This window comes from Poeciliopsis prolifica, unplaced genomic scaffold (genome assembly GCF_027474105.1).
Source record: "Poeciliopsis prolifica strain line A6 unplaced genomic scaffold, Auburn_PproV2 SCAFFOLD001, whole genome shotgun sequence".
Taxonomy (NCBI): Eukaryota; Metazoa; Chordata; class Actinopteri; order Cyprinodontiformes; family Poeciliidae; genus Poeciliopsis; species Poeciliopsis prolifica.
In genome coordinates, this window is record NW_026562376.1 from 7,579,488 (window position 1) to 7,598,269 (window position 18,782).

General features: G+C 35.4%; 2 protein-coding genes across 2 annotated transcripts; one reads left to right on the plus strand and one right to left on the minus strand.

The window, feature by feature from the left end:
- Positions 1-6: 6 nt before the first annotated feature.
- On the minus strand, positions 7-3,798 carry hacd3 (3-hydroxyacyl-CoA dehydratase 3). Its single transcript, XM_055037793.1, has 11 exons — positions 3,585-3,798; positions 2,848-2,890; positions 2,657-2,730; positions 2,362-2,526; positions 2,111-2,156; positions 1,882-1,992; positions 1,666-1,793; positions 1,462-1,574; positions 754-860; positions 543-674; positions 7-455 (listed from the first exon to the last, which is right to left on the minus strand). The coding sequence occupies exons 1-11, from the start codon at positions 3,660-3,662 to the stop codon at positions 379-381; spliced, it is 1,074 nt and encodes a 357-aa protein (XP_054893768.1). The 5' UTR covers positions 3,663-3,798; the 3' UTR covers positions 7-378.
- A 66-nt stretch (positions 3,799-3,864) lies between these two features.
- On the plus strand, positions 3,865-8,819 carry ppcdc (phosphopantothenoylcysteine decarboxylase). The gene is made up of 5 exons (XM_055037805.1): positions 3,865-4,062; positions 4,691-4,786; positions 5,231-5,359; positions 5,471-5,639; positions 8,332-8,819. Exons 1-5 carry the CDS (start codon positions 3,919-3,921, stop codon positions 8,418-8,420), a joined length of 627 nt encoding a protein of 208 aa, XP_054893780.1. The 5' UTR covers positions 3,865-3,918; the 3' UTR covers positions 8,421-8,819.
- Positions 8,820-18,782: the final 9,963 nt, after the last annotated feature.

The following is an 18,782-nucleotide window of genomic DNA, read 5'->3' on the forward strand; positions in this document are numbered from 1 at the left end:
ATGCAATTAGAGGATACCATTCCGTTTTTATTTAAAAAGCAATGATTGTATATCAAGTAAAGATAGTCATATTTTCATAATCTGATGTTGAGAAATAAAGTAAATAGAGCAATCATAAAAATCAGAGAGAAAAAACACATGATCTTGGTGCTTTGACACTGGTTCAATAATCTAGGACGTTGGGTTTATGATAACTTAATTACTAGTGAATGTGACTCCAATTTCATCATTGCACAATATGTAGGAAGTTTTTTAAAAGAGCAAAAGGGGTGAAAGAAAAAATTAACTTAAAAAAAATGTTTTGAACTAAAGCAGGGTCAGCTTTGAAAATGTGTGCAGGCAGTAGAGGCTTTGGAGGATTACTGTCAGGGCTGAGAATTAATGCGTCTTCCTCTTTTTGGTCCGGAAGCGCCTTTTCCGCTGCTTGTAAAGATGCCGAAAGTTGATAAAAAGCCCTGAGGAGCAAAAAAAGAACAGTCAGAACTACAAGAGACACATTTAATAAAGAACAGACTGCTTTTCATCCTGTTTGTTGACTTTACCCAGAAACATGAGAATCAGATAGACATGCAAGAAGTAAGAGAAGTTGATGGAAGTTCCAATGGCTTTTGGCAGAGGAATGCTGTAGAGCTTGGTTTGGACAAATATGGGGATGGACTGTATCACTGCAACAGCTATATGGGATAAAAACATCAGATACATATCAATTATGTTGATGTTAAAGAAATAATTTACTCACAAGAACTAACTCACCTTCAGCTAAAACACCTAATGGATACAGTGGTATCCAGACACTGTAGCGCAACCAAGTGAGAGTTTCCCACTCTGTGTTAAAACAGCCAAGCATGTAAAATGGATACCTGAAAGTAGAATGTAATGTTTGTTTTACATAGAGAAAAAATGCTCTAGGCTAACATTTGCATTTATTACAATACGTCTTTGTAGCTGTAGCTTAAATAGCCTGCAGAGGATGATTATGAAAAATGAAAATATTCTGAATTCTTGATAACAAAAATCAGATTACCTTTGCTTTTGTATATTTGGATCAATGTGGCATTGTTAAGTATGAGTGCAGGCGTACCCTAATAAATTAGAATGTAACCAAATTATATTCTGTTAAATATGTCTGCACTATGTAGCCAAAAGTATTTGTCAGCTTCACAAACAAATGAATGTGAGTAACAGCCCTTCCCTAATCCCTATAGTTTAACTTGCCAACAGTAGCAGTTTCAGATCTTCTTGGAAGGCTTTTGACAAAATAAGTGTTTATGGCCATTTTAGACCATTCTTCCAGAACAGTATTTGTGAGGTCAGACACTGATGTTGGACATGAATGTTCATGAGCTGCAGGCCCTAATCATAAGAATTTAAAAGTTCTTAAAATATCTGAATAACTGCAAGTTTTAAAAAGAATAAACCTTTTAATATATTTTCAACTTAATGAGACACACCTCTACCTACCTAAAAATCTCAATGGCGCTCCACAGATAGAAAACAAAGAACACAACAGGTCGGTGGTGCATTTCTTCCAGACTACCAAAAATGATGAAGAGGATAAAATTCCTTCCAACCACCTACCAAAAAACAAAAACAAAATGGTTCGTACACATTAGTAGTCCACTTGTAATAACTGGTTTATAAAACTCACAAAGAATTGTGCTGTACCTGTATGAGAGTGGGAATAACACCAGTTCGAACCACACCGAAAGCAGCATTCAACACCTCAACTAATGCCAAGGTCTGGCAGAAGAACATCACATCCGATATGGTGTGAAACGTGTCATAGAGCGAATCTGAAATTAGTTTCAGAGGTTAAAGTTATTGATTAAAAATACCAAAAAACATGCAAAAAGAAAACTAGGCTCCTCTACTTTTTCTGACCTTGCCCAAAGATGAAGAGGCGTACAGTCATGTTCACAAAGATCCATGAAAATCCAAGAAACTGGACGAGGTTGTAAACAAGCAAAAAGCTTGTTTTCAGGCTAACAAACCCTGAAACATTAAATTATTAGACTTTTTATGACACCAAAGAGCAGGAAAAGGTAATATTTCAAGAAACAAGTTGAAAATCTCCAGATACAATAGTCATTGAACCAGAATTCATAATTACCTTCCTCTGTATGTCTCACATTCTTCAGTCTGTTCTTTTTCTCCTCCTTAACAAAATTAGGAGAAATGAGAAGAATTATTGAAGAGGAATAAAAACTTCTGATCTTTAAAAAGAAATTCCAACACACAATGTTAGCAAAATAAAAATTTTTGTCATGTTGAAAACACCTATAGAAATTAACAAATTGTGGAAACAAAAACACACTGGGTGATGATGATATATAAAAAAAACCCCATTAAACTTTATCTCGCCTTTTCCTGGATCTCCATCTCAGCGTCGGACTCGTCCAGCCAGCGGTCAAAGTCTGGCGCCAGGAAAACCGGTTTACGCTCCAGCACAGTCAGCCTTTCCCACCAGCCTCGCTGCTGTTTCCGCACTGTGATGTTTACCTGCCGCTGTGTGGACTTGTGGATCACCTGGAACCACAAATTGCTGACAAATTATGTCATATGCAAAAAAAAAGAGAAAAGAAATAGCGTAATAGAAAAACTGAAACCTCTTAGAATGAAAGAAGAGAATTTGTACAAAAAAAAAAGAAATGCATACCTCTGATTTTACTGGTAAAAGAAACGCTAAGCTGAACTCATAATTGTGCTGTCCTTTAGCACCATGCCCCAGAGCTGCAGAAAGCATCCCAAAGAAAGTTACAAATTGTGTTTTTTTTTAAATGGAAAATGTAAAAAAAAAAAAAAAAAAAAAAAAAAAATATACTAAGGATATAAAGAAACAATTCTCACCTTGAAATTTAAGGACATTCTCATGTACTTGGACATCAATATTCTGCAGAAAAAGACAGATAGTAAGTACTTCCTCTGACTGAATAAGAATGAAAGCAGCATTCTCTTCCCGATTGTACAGCAATGCTAAGTGAAAAAATAAAAAAATCATAAAAAAGTGAAAAGTTTGACCTCAACGCAAAATGAACCTACCTTTTATAGTCCAAAAACAATACTGACATTCAATTATGTTGTTAATCATAATGTTACTGAAGAACCAGGGTTGTTTAACACCTTGTTCTCTCCCCCGCATCCGCTCTATTTCAAGTCTATGTCATTAATAAACAGCACTAAAAGACGAAGTCTTTAGAAATGATTTTAGTAAATCCTGATAGGGAAATGTACCGGAGACTATAGTAAACTGCTGTGAAGTTTAGGATGGTCATTGTGGACAACACCCTGATAAGAACAATCCGCCCCCGCGTTTCATAATGGCCAGAGGCTTTTTTTCAGGGTGCATTACTCTGAGAACCACCCACACATTTTCTTACAGCCCTGGCAGTCATCTAATTTTACAGTTACTAGCGTGTTTTATGGGGAAGTAACAGAGAGTCTTGTATGTCCTATCACATAAGCTAATCTATATTTATATACCAGCATGCAAACCAACAGCCACCATCATTTGCATTCACACATTAACCTCGGAGACAGAATAAGAGCGCTGCCAACAGGACAGACAGCAGGTGGGTTGGACTCACCTGGGCGTCTGTCAGCTCCACACGCAGGTAAATTTCCTCGTGACGTTGAGCCCAGTAAACAAGAGGTGTCAGCGTCATGTCAAAGTTCAGAAAATGCTTGTCTTAAACGGAATGACGCTGAAGGAAACGAATGAAGTCCCCTTGCAGCATGCTAGTTTCCTGTGGTATTCGCCAGAATATTCTGCTAATGCGCGCTCACTATTTGTTGCGTCAGAGACGTACTCGTGCACGTTCGCTTGGTCTCCTCCTGTGATTGGATGGAGAAGTGTATTTACGGAAGTGGTACAGGTCCTCAGCAAGCCAACCAATCTCATTTTGGTGATTCTCGGCTAAAATGCAGTCAGACGATCTCGTCTCGTCTCTGAAGGCTGATTTGTCGAAATCTTGCGGAACGGTTCGTGTTCTTGTAGGTGTAACAGGAAGCGTCGCAGCTTTGAAACTTCCCGTTTTGGTCTCCGATCTTCTTCAGCTCCCCGGGGTGAGCTGATTTGTTCGTATTAATGCCTGGTTTTCATTAAACACATCAAGCCCACGTTTTTGTTAATCCAACTGCAAGACCTTACCTTTGCCGCGAGGTGGAGACATTAGACAGCACCAATTAAAGTGCACTATTATTACAAGTAATGAGATAAAAGTATAATAAAAACTGTGAAATCATCTAAACCTTAATATATTTGTGCATTATGCAGATTACATAAAAACAGTAATATAGTTCGAGGGTTAATTTTGATTATATGTATCACTTGCAGCTAGTGGAACCCCAAAAATTGATTTCTAAGGAAGTTGAAATATTAGTCCAATTCAAAAATAAAATCCATAAATGTCAGCCTACTGAAAATTATGTCCATGAACTTTGTGGTCCATGCTCTCAATATGTGGCTGCAGTGGTTTTGTATCAATTATTGCATCAAAGTAAATAATAATCATCACAATTCATAGAAGAATGCTTAAAGTTTATCACGTCATACTGTATGATGTATGATTTTCAATTTTAACTTTGTGGATGATATTCCAAATTACTGAGTGTGAAATAATATATAATGGTGAGAGTTTACAATAATTTTTTCCCACTGGATATGTCTGTCTTTCTTTTATTTTTTCCTCAGGTGGATGTAAGAGTGATCACCACAGAGCATGCCAAACACTTCTACAATCCTTCAGATGTTTCAGTAAAGATCTATACTGACAAGGATGAGTGGGAGGTAATGATAAATGGGAAGCATTAGAAAGTGCATGTATGGATGAGTTCAATCCTAGCCTAATGTTTTTCATAAATATATGGAGTGAGATTCTTACGGTATAAGTGTGAGTAAAAATGCCATGCCACCGTGTCATTATATGTAAATTTAATTGTTACAGCAAAGTCATATAACCTTATCTGTATAATCGTATCTCTTTTAAGTAGAGCAGCAGCTACATTGCTATTACTTTTATTTCTTTTACAATAGTCTAACACATTTAACTTTTGAAGTAAAGTAAAAAGATAATAAAAATGTTTGCTGCATAAGCTGCCAGCCATAGTCAAAGCAAACAGCATTTCTGGATGTTCAGACACAAAGATCTGGTTAGAGATCAGTAAGTAATTTTGGCCTTCTGGAGAAGTGGTTAAAAAATAACAGTAGCCAGACATTCTGTCTCTTGTTCAGCTTTGGACAGAGAGATCCGACCCTGTGCTGCACATTGAGCTGAGGCGCTGGGCAGACCTGCTGATCATTGCCCCTCTCGATGCCAACACTCTTGGAAAGATTGCTAGTGGCATCTGTGACAACTTATTGGTAAGAATGTAAAATGATGTTCTCTCTGTTTGGAAAATCTAATTGCCAGCAATGTCCTGTCATAAAGTTTCTCTAGAACTGTTTTGTTTGACTGGAATCTCTTTGTTTCAGACATGTGTGGTAAGAGCCTGGGATACCAGTCGACCTCTCCTCTTCTGTCCTGCTATGAACACAGCTATGTGGATGCATCCTATTACGGCCCAGCAGGTATCCAGGCTAAAAGAGTTTGGATATGTGGAAATCCCCTGCATATTTAAGAAGCTAGTTTGTGGGGATGAAGGTAGGTTTTTATACTGTTTTGTTTTTGATTTTCTTAAGCTATTTAATAAATGATGAAACACACTTCTAAAAACACAAACTGAATCCTGCAGGTAAAAATTTGTCTGTGACTTACTAGATTAGAAGAAACAAAATCTAAGTTGTTGTTGAGTTAAAAGTCAAAAGTAGTTGTGAAAACTAAAATTATAAAGACATGCATTGTGGAGAGAATACAGGACAAATGTTTGACCCAAAGTAAAACCACAAAATACACATAGCATAAAACCTCTTAGTTGTGCAATGTTACTTATTTTTCTAAAAAGTCAACTTGCCTTTTTCTTCACAATCAATTTAAGAAGACAAGTGCGTGGGAGAATTTTTCAAACAAAAAATAAATATTTACAGGAAACATCACAATGTTATTAATTACAAGGAAGTCTACAAACATACATTCAAGAAGCTACAGAACAAAAAAGGAGAAAAAATATTAATTGCTTCCTCATGCTGTGAGAATAACAACATACCTTTTAGCAAATACTTTTTAATCAGGTCTTGGTCAGGAAAAGTGATCAGTCTTCTCTCTCGGTGTACAATTTGTCATGTATATATTTCTTGGACCACAACTTTTGTGGTTATGCAAAACAACTGTAGCTTAAGAGACATAAAACTGTCTTGAGAGATATCTGTTCATGTCTTTCAACAATCCCACTTATATCCACACAATATAGGATTCACAACCTATTCATTGCTTCTCTGTACTGACTGTCAGGGCTGAAGTGAACAGCATTGCATCAAATTTCATAATATTTCACCAGCTTATTACCACGTTAATCATCCCTTTTCACCACGTTTCCTGAGAACACACAATTTTATCTGTTCTGATACTTTCACTTCTATCTCGTCATCATTTCATAAACAGCAGGGAAATTAATTATCGTCTTTTAGTACTCGATGCAGCAGTGGTTTGCACATTCTTGTCGATGAAAGTATTTGTGCGAAGGATCATGGCAGGTTAAAAGAGTGAAATTAGGATGACTCAGATCTGAAGTATATTCAGTTGTGACAAATTTAGTTGTGATTTCAGACAATGTTGAATCTTCCGTAATATACCTACAAATTTTGCCACTTTATCAGGTAAGAGAAAAATGGGGGTCATATTGAAACATGGTCTAAAAAAACAAAATGAAAATGTGGGAGAGTTTTACTGCTTCACATTAAGGTTATTGGTATTCAGGTAAAAAAGAAAAAAAAAACAAGGTTTTGAAAAAAACTGCTTATTTTTTTACTGCTGTCTGGATCAACAAGAACTTTGTCTTCTTTGAAACAAAGTTGCAAAAATAACTGCATTTGGTGCATGACTGTATGACAGTCACTTCTTTTAAAACACACACTAAAATGTAAAAATATATATATAAATATATATAATGTTGTATGGTGTTGAAATAAAAGCATAAATTCTATGTCATTTTCCATGTTTTGATAAAAAGAAAAAAAAAACACATTTCCTGAGTAGGTGGTGAAAAAATGTCACCACAGAGTGAAAGACTGCTTGAACAAAAGGAAATGGTAAATGCCACCAGTGTGGGAGGTCATATCAACCTGCTGAGTGCATTCAGGAGGTTTATGTTCTCAGATAGTTCCTGATGCAATGTGTTAGGTTACCTAATAGAGGCACCTTTAATTTGACACGGGGCTGACATGATCCAGTGCGGTTCCAATGTGCTCGTTTAACTGTAACTAAGGTTTCTTTGCCGCTAAATATACCTTTTTATCAAAAGAGCTAAAATGTCAGATTCTCTATTGTTAACTTTAATTCAACTTTTTTTCTGATGCCTTCATTTTTCAGGCCTTTCTACACAGTAATGTGTTTGGTGTGCAAACTGTTCGCTATCTGTGATTGATCGCTTGTAATCTAGGCCTTGAAGCCGTCAGGGCAATGATAATTTTGTTTAAAGAATGCCAGGATGACACAGCAAAAGCAGTTGTTAGTGAACAACTGCTAATCATTAAGATACTGAAAAGGCAGAAGTAAATACAAAAAGATTTACAGTGCAACGGTCATTAGAAACTGCTGAGAAAAAGCAGACTTTTATTGTCACTAAACATTGGACCACAGTCCTGTCTGCTTTATCACATATTCTATATGGTATGTATAGATTACAAAGTACAATGTGTTACACTTTCTGTGTTTTCTTCATTGCATTCATCCATTTCTAATGTTGATAAAGATTGCTTTATCAACTGTAATTGATAAATTACAGTTTGTACAGCTTTGCTAAATTTGTATCACAATGTTCCTTCATGCAATCTTTTGCACTCCAAAAAAATAGCAAAGGTGCATAATTGATTTAACTAATAAAGGCATAGGTTCTTGGGTTGCTGGTCATTTTGCTTCTTGGTCTTTTCATATTTTTACAGTTTTGATGGTTTGTTACAAACTCTGCTGCAGGACAGTTTGCCTCAAGATCACGTTTTGTGTAATTTTAGGTTGATTGCGGGCTATAATCTAACATGTTTCATAAGTATCAACTGACTCAAAACAAGATCAGAACCAAAAATAAATAGAAAAAAAAAACAGATGTGTGTGTATTTTCATCATGGAGCTTGTGCATAAAGACTTGTTCTACAGTTGAATATGTACTTTACAAACTCAGATGATTTTTCTTTTCCTCATTGATCCAATCAATAATTTTTTTCTTCTTGTTTTGGTGTAGGTAAAGGCGCCATGGCTGAGGTATCGACTATCGTCAGTACTGTCAGGCAGTATCTTCCAAAACCAGATGAGTCATCACAGAAAACCTGAATGTTTCTTTCACAAATCAACTGTCTCACACAAACTAATACTCATACTTTCACTCTTTTATGCATTTATAATCTATCCAATATAGTTTCTTTATCGTTTGTTCGCTGGTGAAGAGAATGTTCTTGAGTTGCGTATCTAGTTGGAGCTGTTTCTCTGGTTAGAGCAGAAATCTAACCAGAAAAATACTTCTATGCGCACTTGCAATCAGTGTCAGTCAACCACAGTAAAAACCTGGAAAGAGAATATGTGTATTTTAACTGCTCACTGTCACCTGGACTTAATGGAACCATATTACAGAGAGATCATTTCCATGCATGGATCTTCTGACATCTCTACTCATCTTTTTACAATGTTTGTTTCAGAAGTAAAATAATTTTAATAAAAAGCCATTCAATCAAACTTTTAAACAGGTTCATTTGTTATGATATTGTTGCTTCACTGCAGAATTTCTAGCTAAATCCATTGATTTCTATAGGTATTTCAGTTTAAATTTTTCTATTTTTTCTTATGCAAAATAAACTTTTTTAAAAAAGCCACAGGGCATGCGCCACTTCATCAAACGTGGTTTTAAATCTGTAAAATTGGCTTCACAGAGAGTTAAACCGAAAACTGTTATATGGATGTGACAGAACACAATCATTTCTCATTGGGAAAGATTACATATTGCACTGTTTGTCTAAAGACTATGTGTCTTTAAATGGAGTCCACCTTTGTATAATTTAGTTTTAGTATAAATCCAGCTGAAGCTGAAATTCATGATGAGTGAACAAACTGCATCATGAAGACCAAGGACATGAAGAAAGCTGCGGAGAAGTTTAAAGCAGAGTTTGATTCTAAAATCCTGAGCTTTGCACATCTCACAGAGCTCTGCTCAGTCTTTCATGCAAAAGAGGAAAGAGCATGGCACAACTGCAAACCTAACAAGACAAAGCTGAGCAAGGCGCACATTAGTCAGCGAAGCAGCCAAGAGCCTTATAATAACTTCGAAGGCACTGCAGAAATTCACAGCAAAGGTAGGAAAATCTGCTATCAGAACATCTATTACTCTTGTACTTCATAAATCTAGCTTTTATGAAATAATATTTAAAGAAAGCCACAAAATGTATTGTTTACCACCCAAACATGGTCAAATAAGGTCAAAACGTGTAATGAAAATCACGTTATCAGCATGGTGAAACAGTGCTTGACCTCTTTTCTGAAACAAATGTCTTCTTAATCTCACATGAGACAATGCTGCTTTTGCTTAATGTGGTTTTTCTCCAGATAGTTTTGTTTTATCTTGCTGTATTAATCTTCTTGCCAAGTTGAGTGGGACTGGAGGGAATTTGCAAGGCAAATAACCAGGGGGCATTGTTACTGTTGAGCTGTCAAGGTTATGTGAGTGGCTCCCGACATGAGAAGCATCCTTCCCTGAGCCCTAACCTGTCCTGCTGTGATTGGCTGCCTCACGGCTTTGTAATGAGGCCAGAAGAAAACATGACGTCCACGACATACTAACGAGGGGAGGTTTTGAATTTACAGCCAGCAGGTGCACCATGTGAAAGAAATGAGGGTTGTCACAAGTGCAAACTTCAAACGGGCTCCTTTCAGAGGAGAATATTTTATTTGCAGCAACTGATGTGCAAAGTTATTACAGGATGTCTCCCACGTAAACGTTTACTCAACCTCTGCTATCTGTACAAAAATAAAATAATTTATCTTAGGAAAATACATATTGTATTTGTTTAAAACTTAAAGTTGTAATACATACAGCAATACACTATGAACTTCCAGGAGTATTATACACTTAAAGTTAAGTTTTATCTATCATGTTTGTTTTTTTTAAACTAAAAGTGATTTTAGTTTTAAATATTTAATTTAGTTAGTTTAGAGATTTGAAAGAAACAATTGTTTTTTTTATGAATAAAATTGCCATACAGTAAAATGAACAAGTATTTTGCTGCTTAAAGTTTTGTTGTTTTTGTTGCATTTTAACATTTTCAGTCATAAAACAAATGTTAAATTCAGGCAATAATAACCCGAATAAATAGAAAATGTTCTTCCAATGATGATTTTATGAGATCACTATCCAAACTAACCTGTGAAAAGTAATTGCATCTTAAATCTCATAACTTGTTTCCAGTGCAATATGAAATAAACAATTTTGAGTTTCAAGTTCACACAATTGAATTCCAAAACTTTTTGTCTTTTTTAAATTGCTATGAACAAAATGGATCTGACTTGTTTTGTGCTTTTGCATCAATAGTGGTGAGTATAATCATTCAGGGATGGAGCCCTTCAGCATTTAGTATGTGTCTTGTTATGGAAACTGAAACTTCTGTGGCTGCTGCAGGTCTTTTGTGGTAACTTGAGGTGTTTTCGCCCACCTGGCTCCTCAGGAATTTGATGTCAGTCTTTGATGGTCTCCCTCCTTTTTCTGACCCGTCTAGTTGGCCACTGCAAATTTATTTTTCAGCCCGAGATTAATGCTTCCAACTGTAATTCTAGAAACCGTTGATGACTTTGCTATCTTTTTATATTATTGACTTTGATTCTGTAAGGTAGTGATCTCTTTTCTGAAATGTTTTGGACAGTTCTCTGCTCACACTATGCAACTAACAAAGCTCTTAATAGGTAGCATTAGGTGTGCCTGAAACCAAATGTTTGCTCTTATAATGATTTCAACTTGAAGGACTGAACACTTTTTAAGATGGATTAGACACTCACAGCAGGCAAATTTAACAGTTTAATAAATTTAACATACTTAAATAATACAAATTACTTAAATAACATACTTAAATAATACAAATTAAACAGTTTTTGTTTAATTTGTTTATTGATTAATTAAGTATTTATCGAATAAACATGATTCTGTTGTTGCTTGTAAAATGAATAACTACAGATGCAACCATAGGATTTTACTTCTGATAGGTGAAGTGAGGGCAACAGTGATAAATGACAACTGCTGCTAAATAAAACTGTTAGCTGAGGCGGAGTCCTGTTTTTGGTGAGTTTGTGTCCAATTTCAGACATGCTGTGGTTTTATGGTTTCTCCATGTGCTTTACTGAATATCTTCTGTTTTTAAAGCAGGTTGTTCTAACCAACATTTTTTTTTACAACTGACACAAGCACCAAAGGTCAACAATGAAGAAACCCAGGGATTGTAGTTGGTTTTGACATGTTTACGACTGTGAAAACCCTCATCCTCATCTAACAAAGTGCATGAACAAGTCTGGAGTTTGTCTAGAAACGACAGACACGATATCCACATATGAAACGAAACTGCACCATTTAAAGCTTAGACTCTGTATATTGACTCCAGATCAGAAATGAAGCAAAACTACACTGTGAAATAAATATATATTTCTTTATTTACTATTTACAAGAGCTTAGTGGTTATTTGTGTTCTGTACAACTGCAACCTCGTAGCATTAGCTTGTGCTGCAAACAAAACTGTCTCTCAATACACTTTGATGGTAGCAACCATTTCTCTGTTTTATCTCTTTAATCTTAACACAAAGTTGCTTAATGCCACAATGTTTATTTTAGCCGTCTTAAAAATGACATTTGCTTTTTTTCCTTCAAGAGTGAAGGCTTGAAAGAGTTTTCTTAGTTGTGTATTAATATGGGACAAGTTTTATAGATTTCTAAATGGCATGGTGAAAACTTGGGATTCTTCTTTTGAACTGTAGAAGTAAAACGTGAATGCAAGGTGAATGGCAATAATAAGAATTTAGTTTAAATACATCCAATGCAGTCCAGTCAGAGTCAGTTAAGTGCAATTCATCTAATCTGGGCTTAATTATAACCCAACACAGTAAGATTCAGCTGATCGATTAATGCCAGTTAATAGAAACTGAAACATCAGTTCTTTCTATAGGAAACAAAATCAGAGATGCAAAGTGCACAAAGTCAAATTAAGGGAACTTTAAAAGGCAAAGACCAAAAAGGATTAACCACACTAATTAACTGCATTAATACATGAAAACCATTATTTAATTTTAAAAAAGACAACAAAGTCAAATATATTTTTTTCACATAGAAAAAATTATTTTAACAATATTTATTACAGGAGCTGCCTTGACGCCTGAGATTTTTGCAATGCAGGTTGCATTGCAAGTTGAAGTAGTCTCAAGTCTTTTCACCCAAACCTCAAGACATTCTTAAAGTTAAAATATTGTACTTTTGAGTCACAGATAAGAAATTTGACCAAATATGAAATGTAGTCTGTGCAATGATATGTTTGAGATTTAGATGACTTTAAAAGGTGTTTTTGTTTAACTTCAAAATGTGTCTGAAAACCTGTGCTGATGTTGCTTTTTGCAGTAAATATTAACCAAAACAAACAAAACAGTGATTAAATTTATAATGTCCTTTATAGCAAACTCATTCACAATAAAAAATATATATGTATGGCCTTCTATAAAAATACATTTTCATGTTTACCAAATGCAACAGTACAAAACTTTTGCAATGATATTTTAGTGACATTCGATAATGAAGTATCAGCTCAAGTTATTTATACTACTGTTAAAAAAAAATTTATTTTATAAGACATGATTATGTTGTTGTTATTTGCCATCGTGGATGCAAAAGAGCATAGAGACTGGTCATGCAACCTCATGAATAAATGATTGAACAAAAAAAATGCACAGTTAAGATAGCATTAAGCATGAGTCATCATTTTTTGTGTCAGTTTGAATGTCAAAAAGAAACCTCTCCACTTTAGTTTTTACCCAACAGGTTTTTCTAACTGAAATATATTTATGGTTTAACTTGTGCCAACAAATTAAAATATATTATTTAATTCTGGAGATTATGAGTATCTCCAAGCCAAAGTCAAGTCATGTGAATATTTTAATAAATAAATAAAGTATATTTTAGCAGAACAGTCTCGTTAACCTAACCTGACTCCTTTTGTGACATACTTCCTGTTTGGCTTAGGATATTAAGTCTTCTCAAATAAAAGGCTTCAAATCCAAGTCAAATCATAAGTCATCGGTGTGAAAGTCAAGTTTCTTGATGAAATCATCAAGTTGAGTCTTAAGTCACGACATTTGTGAGGAGTCTAATTCAATTCTAAGTCTCATGACTTGAGTCCACACCTCTGTTAACTATTGCTGCTCTCGTAGACGAACCTATCTCTCGATGATTCTAGACTTGCTTGTGTCTCTACACTGGCTCTGCTGTGTTTTACAGGTGAGGCGTAAAGGTTTAGTTTACAAACTCTTTCTTTTAATTTACATACAGTCCATCTCTCTTTATCCTGTTAACAGACGTATGTTGGTTTAATCTGTCTAAGGACTCAAGTTTCAGTGCCATTTACCCGCTAGGTTTACTCATGCCACACTTTGCATCTTGAGGTGAACACTGATACATACAGTATAAAGGCCTCTGCTCATTTTTATATAAATGGGATAGTTTTTCTGCTAAAAAGATTTTATTCCCTGAACCAGTATTTTTTTTCTCCTATTCAAACAGTTTTTCTCTTTCGATAAGTTTCTATTGGAAATTTTCTATCCTAATCATGGCCTCTTCATTTGCTTTGACTTTGACAACTACTAAATGCAAAAAATAAATAGTTTGAATCAATTCGTCAGTAAACAAGCCTCAACTGAGACTGAGACTTTTTTCCAATTCATAATTGGAAAGATTATGAATTGGAAAATTCCTGTTGGGCTGCTACATTTCAATACTATATATTTAACTGAGTGGTTGCTATGTGACAAAACATGCAAAAGTGAGAAGTAAACTTCTGCAAGGCACTGAGAATGTACATTCATGTCACAAAACATTTCTAATCCTTTACACTTTTTATCCTTTACAGAGTCACAGTGATCCATGTAATGGGTAATTGCATCCTTTACAGTTATGTTCCCTGTGTGAATTAATTCCTTTTACATAAACATTAATAACGATATTCTTGTGATCTCACGAAGCATGAATCATCATTTTCATGTGCTTGCGAAACAAGTTCTTAGTTCCCCAGAAGTGAATCTTTTCCCTTCAGTTGCACTATTTTTGTTTTGTTGTGTTGTTGCACTGCTGCTCAAATAGTCATATTTTATCTCAGTTTATCGTACTTCTCACCAAATCCAGGGACGCCGGAGGAAATTTGCTTTGCAAATAAGCTGTGGTGGATGGGTGTGAGGGGGGGTTCATTGTTACTGTTGAGCTGTTGAGGTTGCGGCACATGGAGCTGTGTGAGTGGCTCCCTAAGTGAAAAGCATTCCTCCCTGAGCCATAACCTGTCCTGCAGCTATTGGCTGCTGTAAGATTCAGTTAATGAGGCCAGAAAAACATGACATCAACCGTATATACAGAGGAGGGGAGTGTCAGAGCGGCCTTGGCAGAGTCGCGGGAGTTGGAAACCAGCAGGTGCGTTGAATAGGAATGAACAAAATGTTCCTACAACTTGGGATGAATCACAAAAATTTCACAGGGAGTGCATTCAGAGGTGATTCGAAAGAACTCGAGGTCAACGTTTGAAAGACAAAGCAGTTTTTCACTGCAGCTATCGTATCTTATCAGCGGACGTCTTGACATTGCTTTTCAAAAATCTATAAGATTTATCCTATGGCACACCAGCTTGTCACATCACTTGACAAATGTAGTCCTGCTCTAATGATTTTTTTCCTCACTATCAGTATTTTACAACACAAAAAGTGACAACATTACATTCACATATTTAGAAAACACTGCTCCATTGCCCTGCAAAAGCGACTTGCTGTCTATTTTTTTTATTTTAAAATGATCTTTTTTGCACACTAAACATTGTAACGTACAGAAATAGAGTCAGAAACAGGGGAGATTTTGCTTTGTAAGGATTTAAAATCTGCAAAGTAGACAGAGATTAACTTTCTGGGTGCATCCAATGTTAAACAGGCACTGTTTCTGAAACTCATTCTGCCACTTCAGCATTTGGAAATCGAATATACTCTCTAAGCTAAATTAGTTGACTCATCCTTAGGATGAGTTTGTTTTGTTGAAAGAGGAGGAAACAGCTCAACCATGCCTTTGAAAATGTTTAAAGTGGTGGTAGAATGGCAGCCATTTTTTCTTTATCATAAATAAAGAGTGTGTGCAAAAATAGTAAAGAGATAACATAAAAAAAAAACTTGGTGCACCATATCTGAAACTTATTTGGAAAAGTGAATATCAGAAATTAAGATATGCTACACTCTTGAAGCTAAACTAGTGATTTTAGAGAAAGAAAACATTTGGGGCTCATTAAGAAAGAGATGACTTATTTAAATGTGGAATTCTAGAAAAAGCTCAAAAAAAGAATGGATAATAAATCTTTAAACTCACTAAAGTATGTACACTTCTTAAATTTACAAAAACAGAACATATTATTTATGGTCAACAAATTTCCACAGTTCAATATTTAAAAATAAAACACAAAACTATTTTTCTTCCCCATTATCACAAAATCATATTTTCACTGCTGTTCAAATCAGCAACTAGCAGCAGGAAATTTGGATTTTTATCGCGTTTCCTACTTAGAAAGTATGATAAAAGCTGCATTATCAGTAGAGCAGATTGACTATATTAGTACATCAAGTGTCAGTGTGCATGCGCATTCAGGAACACGTGCAGCCTGTGAGACTGATGCAACTCAAACAGTCTCCAGGCTCATCATGGTGTTTGTGGCCTCTGGGAATCTAAAGGAGGATTTCATCAGAAACTGCATCCTGAGAGATCACCTGCTCTGTTCCCTGTGTCAACACAACTCACTTTAAAGGCTTCGGAGAGATTTAAAAAGGTAAACATCCTGGATTCAGTCAAGAGAAAGTAGAAATTGCTGTGGTTTATCAGTTTTCAATAGAAAATGTGACAATATAGGCACAGAAAAATACTGATAATGCAAAGTTACTGTTTTTTGGTTCAAATACAACAAAGCAAATACGCAAAACCTGTAGCTACAGTGTAAGAAAAATGAGCAACAATCGGGAACTTCTGGATTTGATTTGCTTTTCTCCACCAGAATATGATTAATGTTCAGAAGAAGAAGAAACAAAACCAAAAACTGGGACAGGAGCACTTTTTAACCTATTACAAACAACTCAACTATTGGTTTTATAAAAGGTCAAAAATTGACAAACAAAATCAAAATCTCTGATATTTCGCATATTCACTTTTTCAGAACAAATTTCAGATATGGTACCACTTAAATCCAAATCTCTTATCTCTTGCTCAAGTTGCACCATATGCCAGACGAGGGTATGCGCTTTTATTTTGACATTGTATGTTTGAAGATTTGTCCCTAGATACCTTGTGTTGGTAAGCCTTAGGCTCTAATGCCATGGTAACTGGAAATAGGGGAGATGGGAAACAGCTTGGCAGGGGAAACAAAACCCCTGGCACATCAGACAACCCCCCATCTTCTACCTGCAGAGCCACTGGGACCAATGCAAGCCACCCACTTGTCTAGACTAAACTGTGACAGCCCCTGTGGGACACATAAATTAGACTCCGGCTCACAGGTGAAAAAGGGAAAGACATGATGCAAGCGCAACAGTAAATTGGCTCATTTAAAGGTTAAATCAAGTGAGCAGTGGAACAATTCAGCCTCTTTTTAAAACACCTGATCAGTCATTTTATATAGAGTCAAACAAGACAAAAAAACTAATTTTAGCTGCTTTGACCTGAATGGGGAAACAAAGTTCCTTCTTTAGATTTTTGGACACACAGATGAGAAATGAAAAGTGGGTGACAAAACACTGTAACACAGGCAAAAAAAACACTTTGTTTGCAGTAATGACTTTAACTTTGGTCAGCTAAAGTCAACCATTAACTACATTGAAATGAACTCAACAAATGTGAAAACACAACTTTTATTCAAAAGGTTTTAGACTTTCACTATATGTTTTTAGTTTACATCTTAGCATAGGAGTTTGTTAATGTTGGTTCTACTGTGAGATAAACTCAAACTTTCAGGTTTGGCGCATGGATGTTGTTATAGCAGGTGATTTGAAACTGAGAGTAACTCTGATCTTAAGCATAGCTGTACTTTTAGGTTATCAATGTCATCAGGTTTTTAGGAGAGATGCAGTAATTTTTTTCCAGCAACACACCCATACATTTAGTTATTGTAATAAATATTATGTTTGGAAAAGATTTAGTGAGCTACTTTATCAGATAGTGGTGCAATTAATCTACCTCTACAAAGACAAAACAAAAAAAAAAAAAAAACTAGTGATTTGTTTAAGAATTCATATACTTTAAAGCTTCGGGTGCTTTCTTGTGCTATAGTCACAACTTCAATATATTTAACTGAAATTTTATGAAGTAGGTCAACATGTAGTGCATAAAAGGAAAATTGCACAATGTTTTCAAAAACTGTTATACATTTATACAGAACCCCATTTCCCCACAATACCCCTGGTTAAGATCCAGAAATAATTAACAAAAGTTTGTAAGCAGAATTCCATTGTATCAGACTAAGGACAAAGACAGAGATTCTGGGGGCCTTGGAGATTAGTTGGAGTACATTTGTGAACAAACAACATCAAGAAGAGCTAGTGTATACCAGCCAACAGAGATAAAGTCAAAGAGAATGGAACATCACTGTTGGATTATAAAACAATCATCTGTCCATCCATAGGCTGGTGCCTATCTCCAGTGGACATTGGGCGAGACTCTGGACAGGTCACCTGACCGTCAAAGTGCAACACAGCCATGCAAATGCATACTGAGAACAATTTGGAGAGACCAATCAACCAAAGAGTCATGTTTTCAAAGTGTAGATAACCCACATATGCATAAGAAGAACATACAAACTCTATAAGATTTGAACCCAGGACCTTCTTACCACAAGACATTAAACATTTAACTTTTTTTTTTCATTCACAACACTGACCGTCACCCTAAAAGCAAAATTCTTAGAGAAAACATGCTGTTCAGACACTATTCTTAATCAATCAGCATTGATCTTATTGTTTACAAGAAGATGCATGGAGCTAAATGCAGGATAATGACAGCAGCCTGTTAGAGCTCAAATGAAGTAGCATAGATGAAAGAATATTCAAAACTTAGTTCTTATTAATCCAATTGAATGTCTGTGTGAAGATTTTGAAAATCTGACTGGGACTGAGAAGCTTTGAAAAGAATGAACATGAATTGAATTTTTTAAACAGTAACCACAAAAGACGCTTAGCTGGAACAGGAAACATTTTCATTTTGAAAACCATGAATTACCTTCTCTTACTTTCTTAAACATTGGTTAATCTTTGTTTTGGTTTCTCACACAAAAATACAAAATGAAAACACTGACTTTTTGTGTATTTTTATGGTTTAAAAACTTTTTTTTGCACCCTTAGCATTATAAAATGTATAAAAATTGTAGTCTAATATTTTTAGCCTACAAACAGTAAAATAGT

Bases quoted from the DNA above. Each gene is read 5' to 3' on its own strand.
- hacd3 (XM_055037793.1), bottom strand. From the start codon at position 3,662: ATGACGCTGACACCTCTTGTTTACTGGGCTCAACGTCACGAGGAAATT. The intron at 1,993-2,110 runs GTAATTATGAAT...TTAATGTTTCAG, and splicing joins TGTGAGACATACAGAGGAAG to GGTTTGTTAGCCTGAAAACA. The intron at 861-1,461 runs GTAGGTAGAGGT...TTCTACTTTCAG, and splicing joins AGCGCCATTGAGATTTTTAG to GTATCCATTTTACATGCTTG.
- ppcdc (XM_055037805.1), top strand. From the start codon at position 3,919: ATGCAGTCAGACGATCTCGTCTCGTCTCTGAAGGCTGATTTGTCGAAA. The intron at 5,360-5,470 runs GTAAGAATGTAA...TCTTTGTTTCAG, and splicing joins GCATCTGTGACAACTTATTG to ACATGTGTGGTAAGAGCCTG. The intron at 5,640-8,331 runs GTAGGTTTTTAT...GTTTTGGTGTAG, and splicing joins GCTAGTTTGTGGGGATGAAG to GTAAAGGCGCCATGGCTGAG.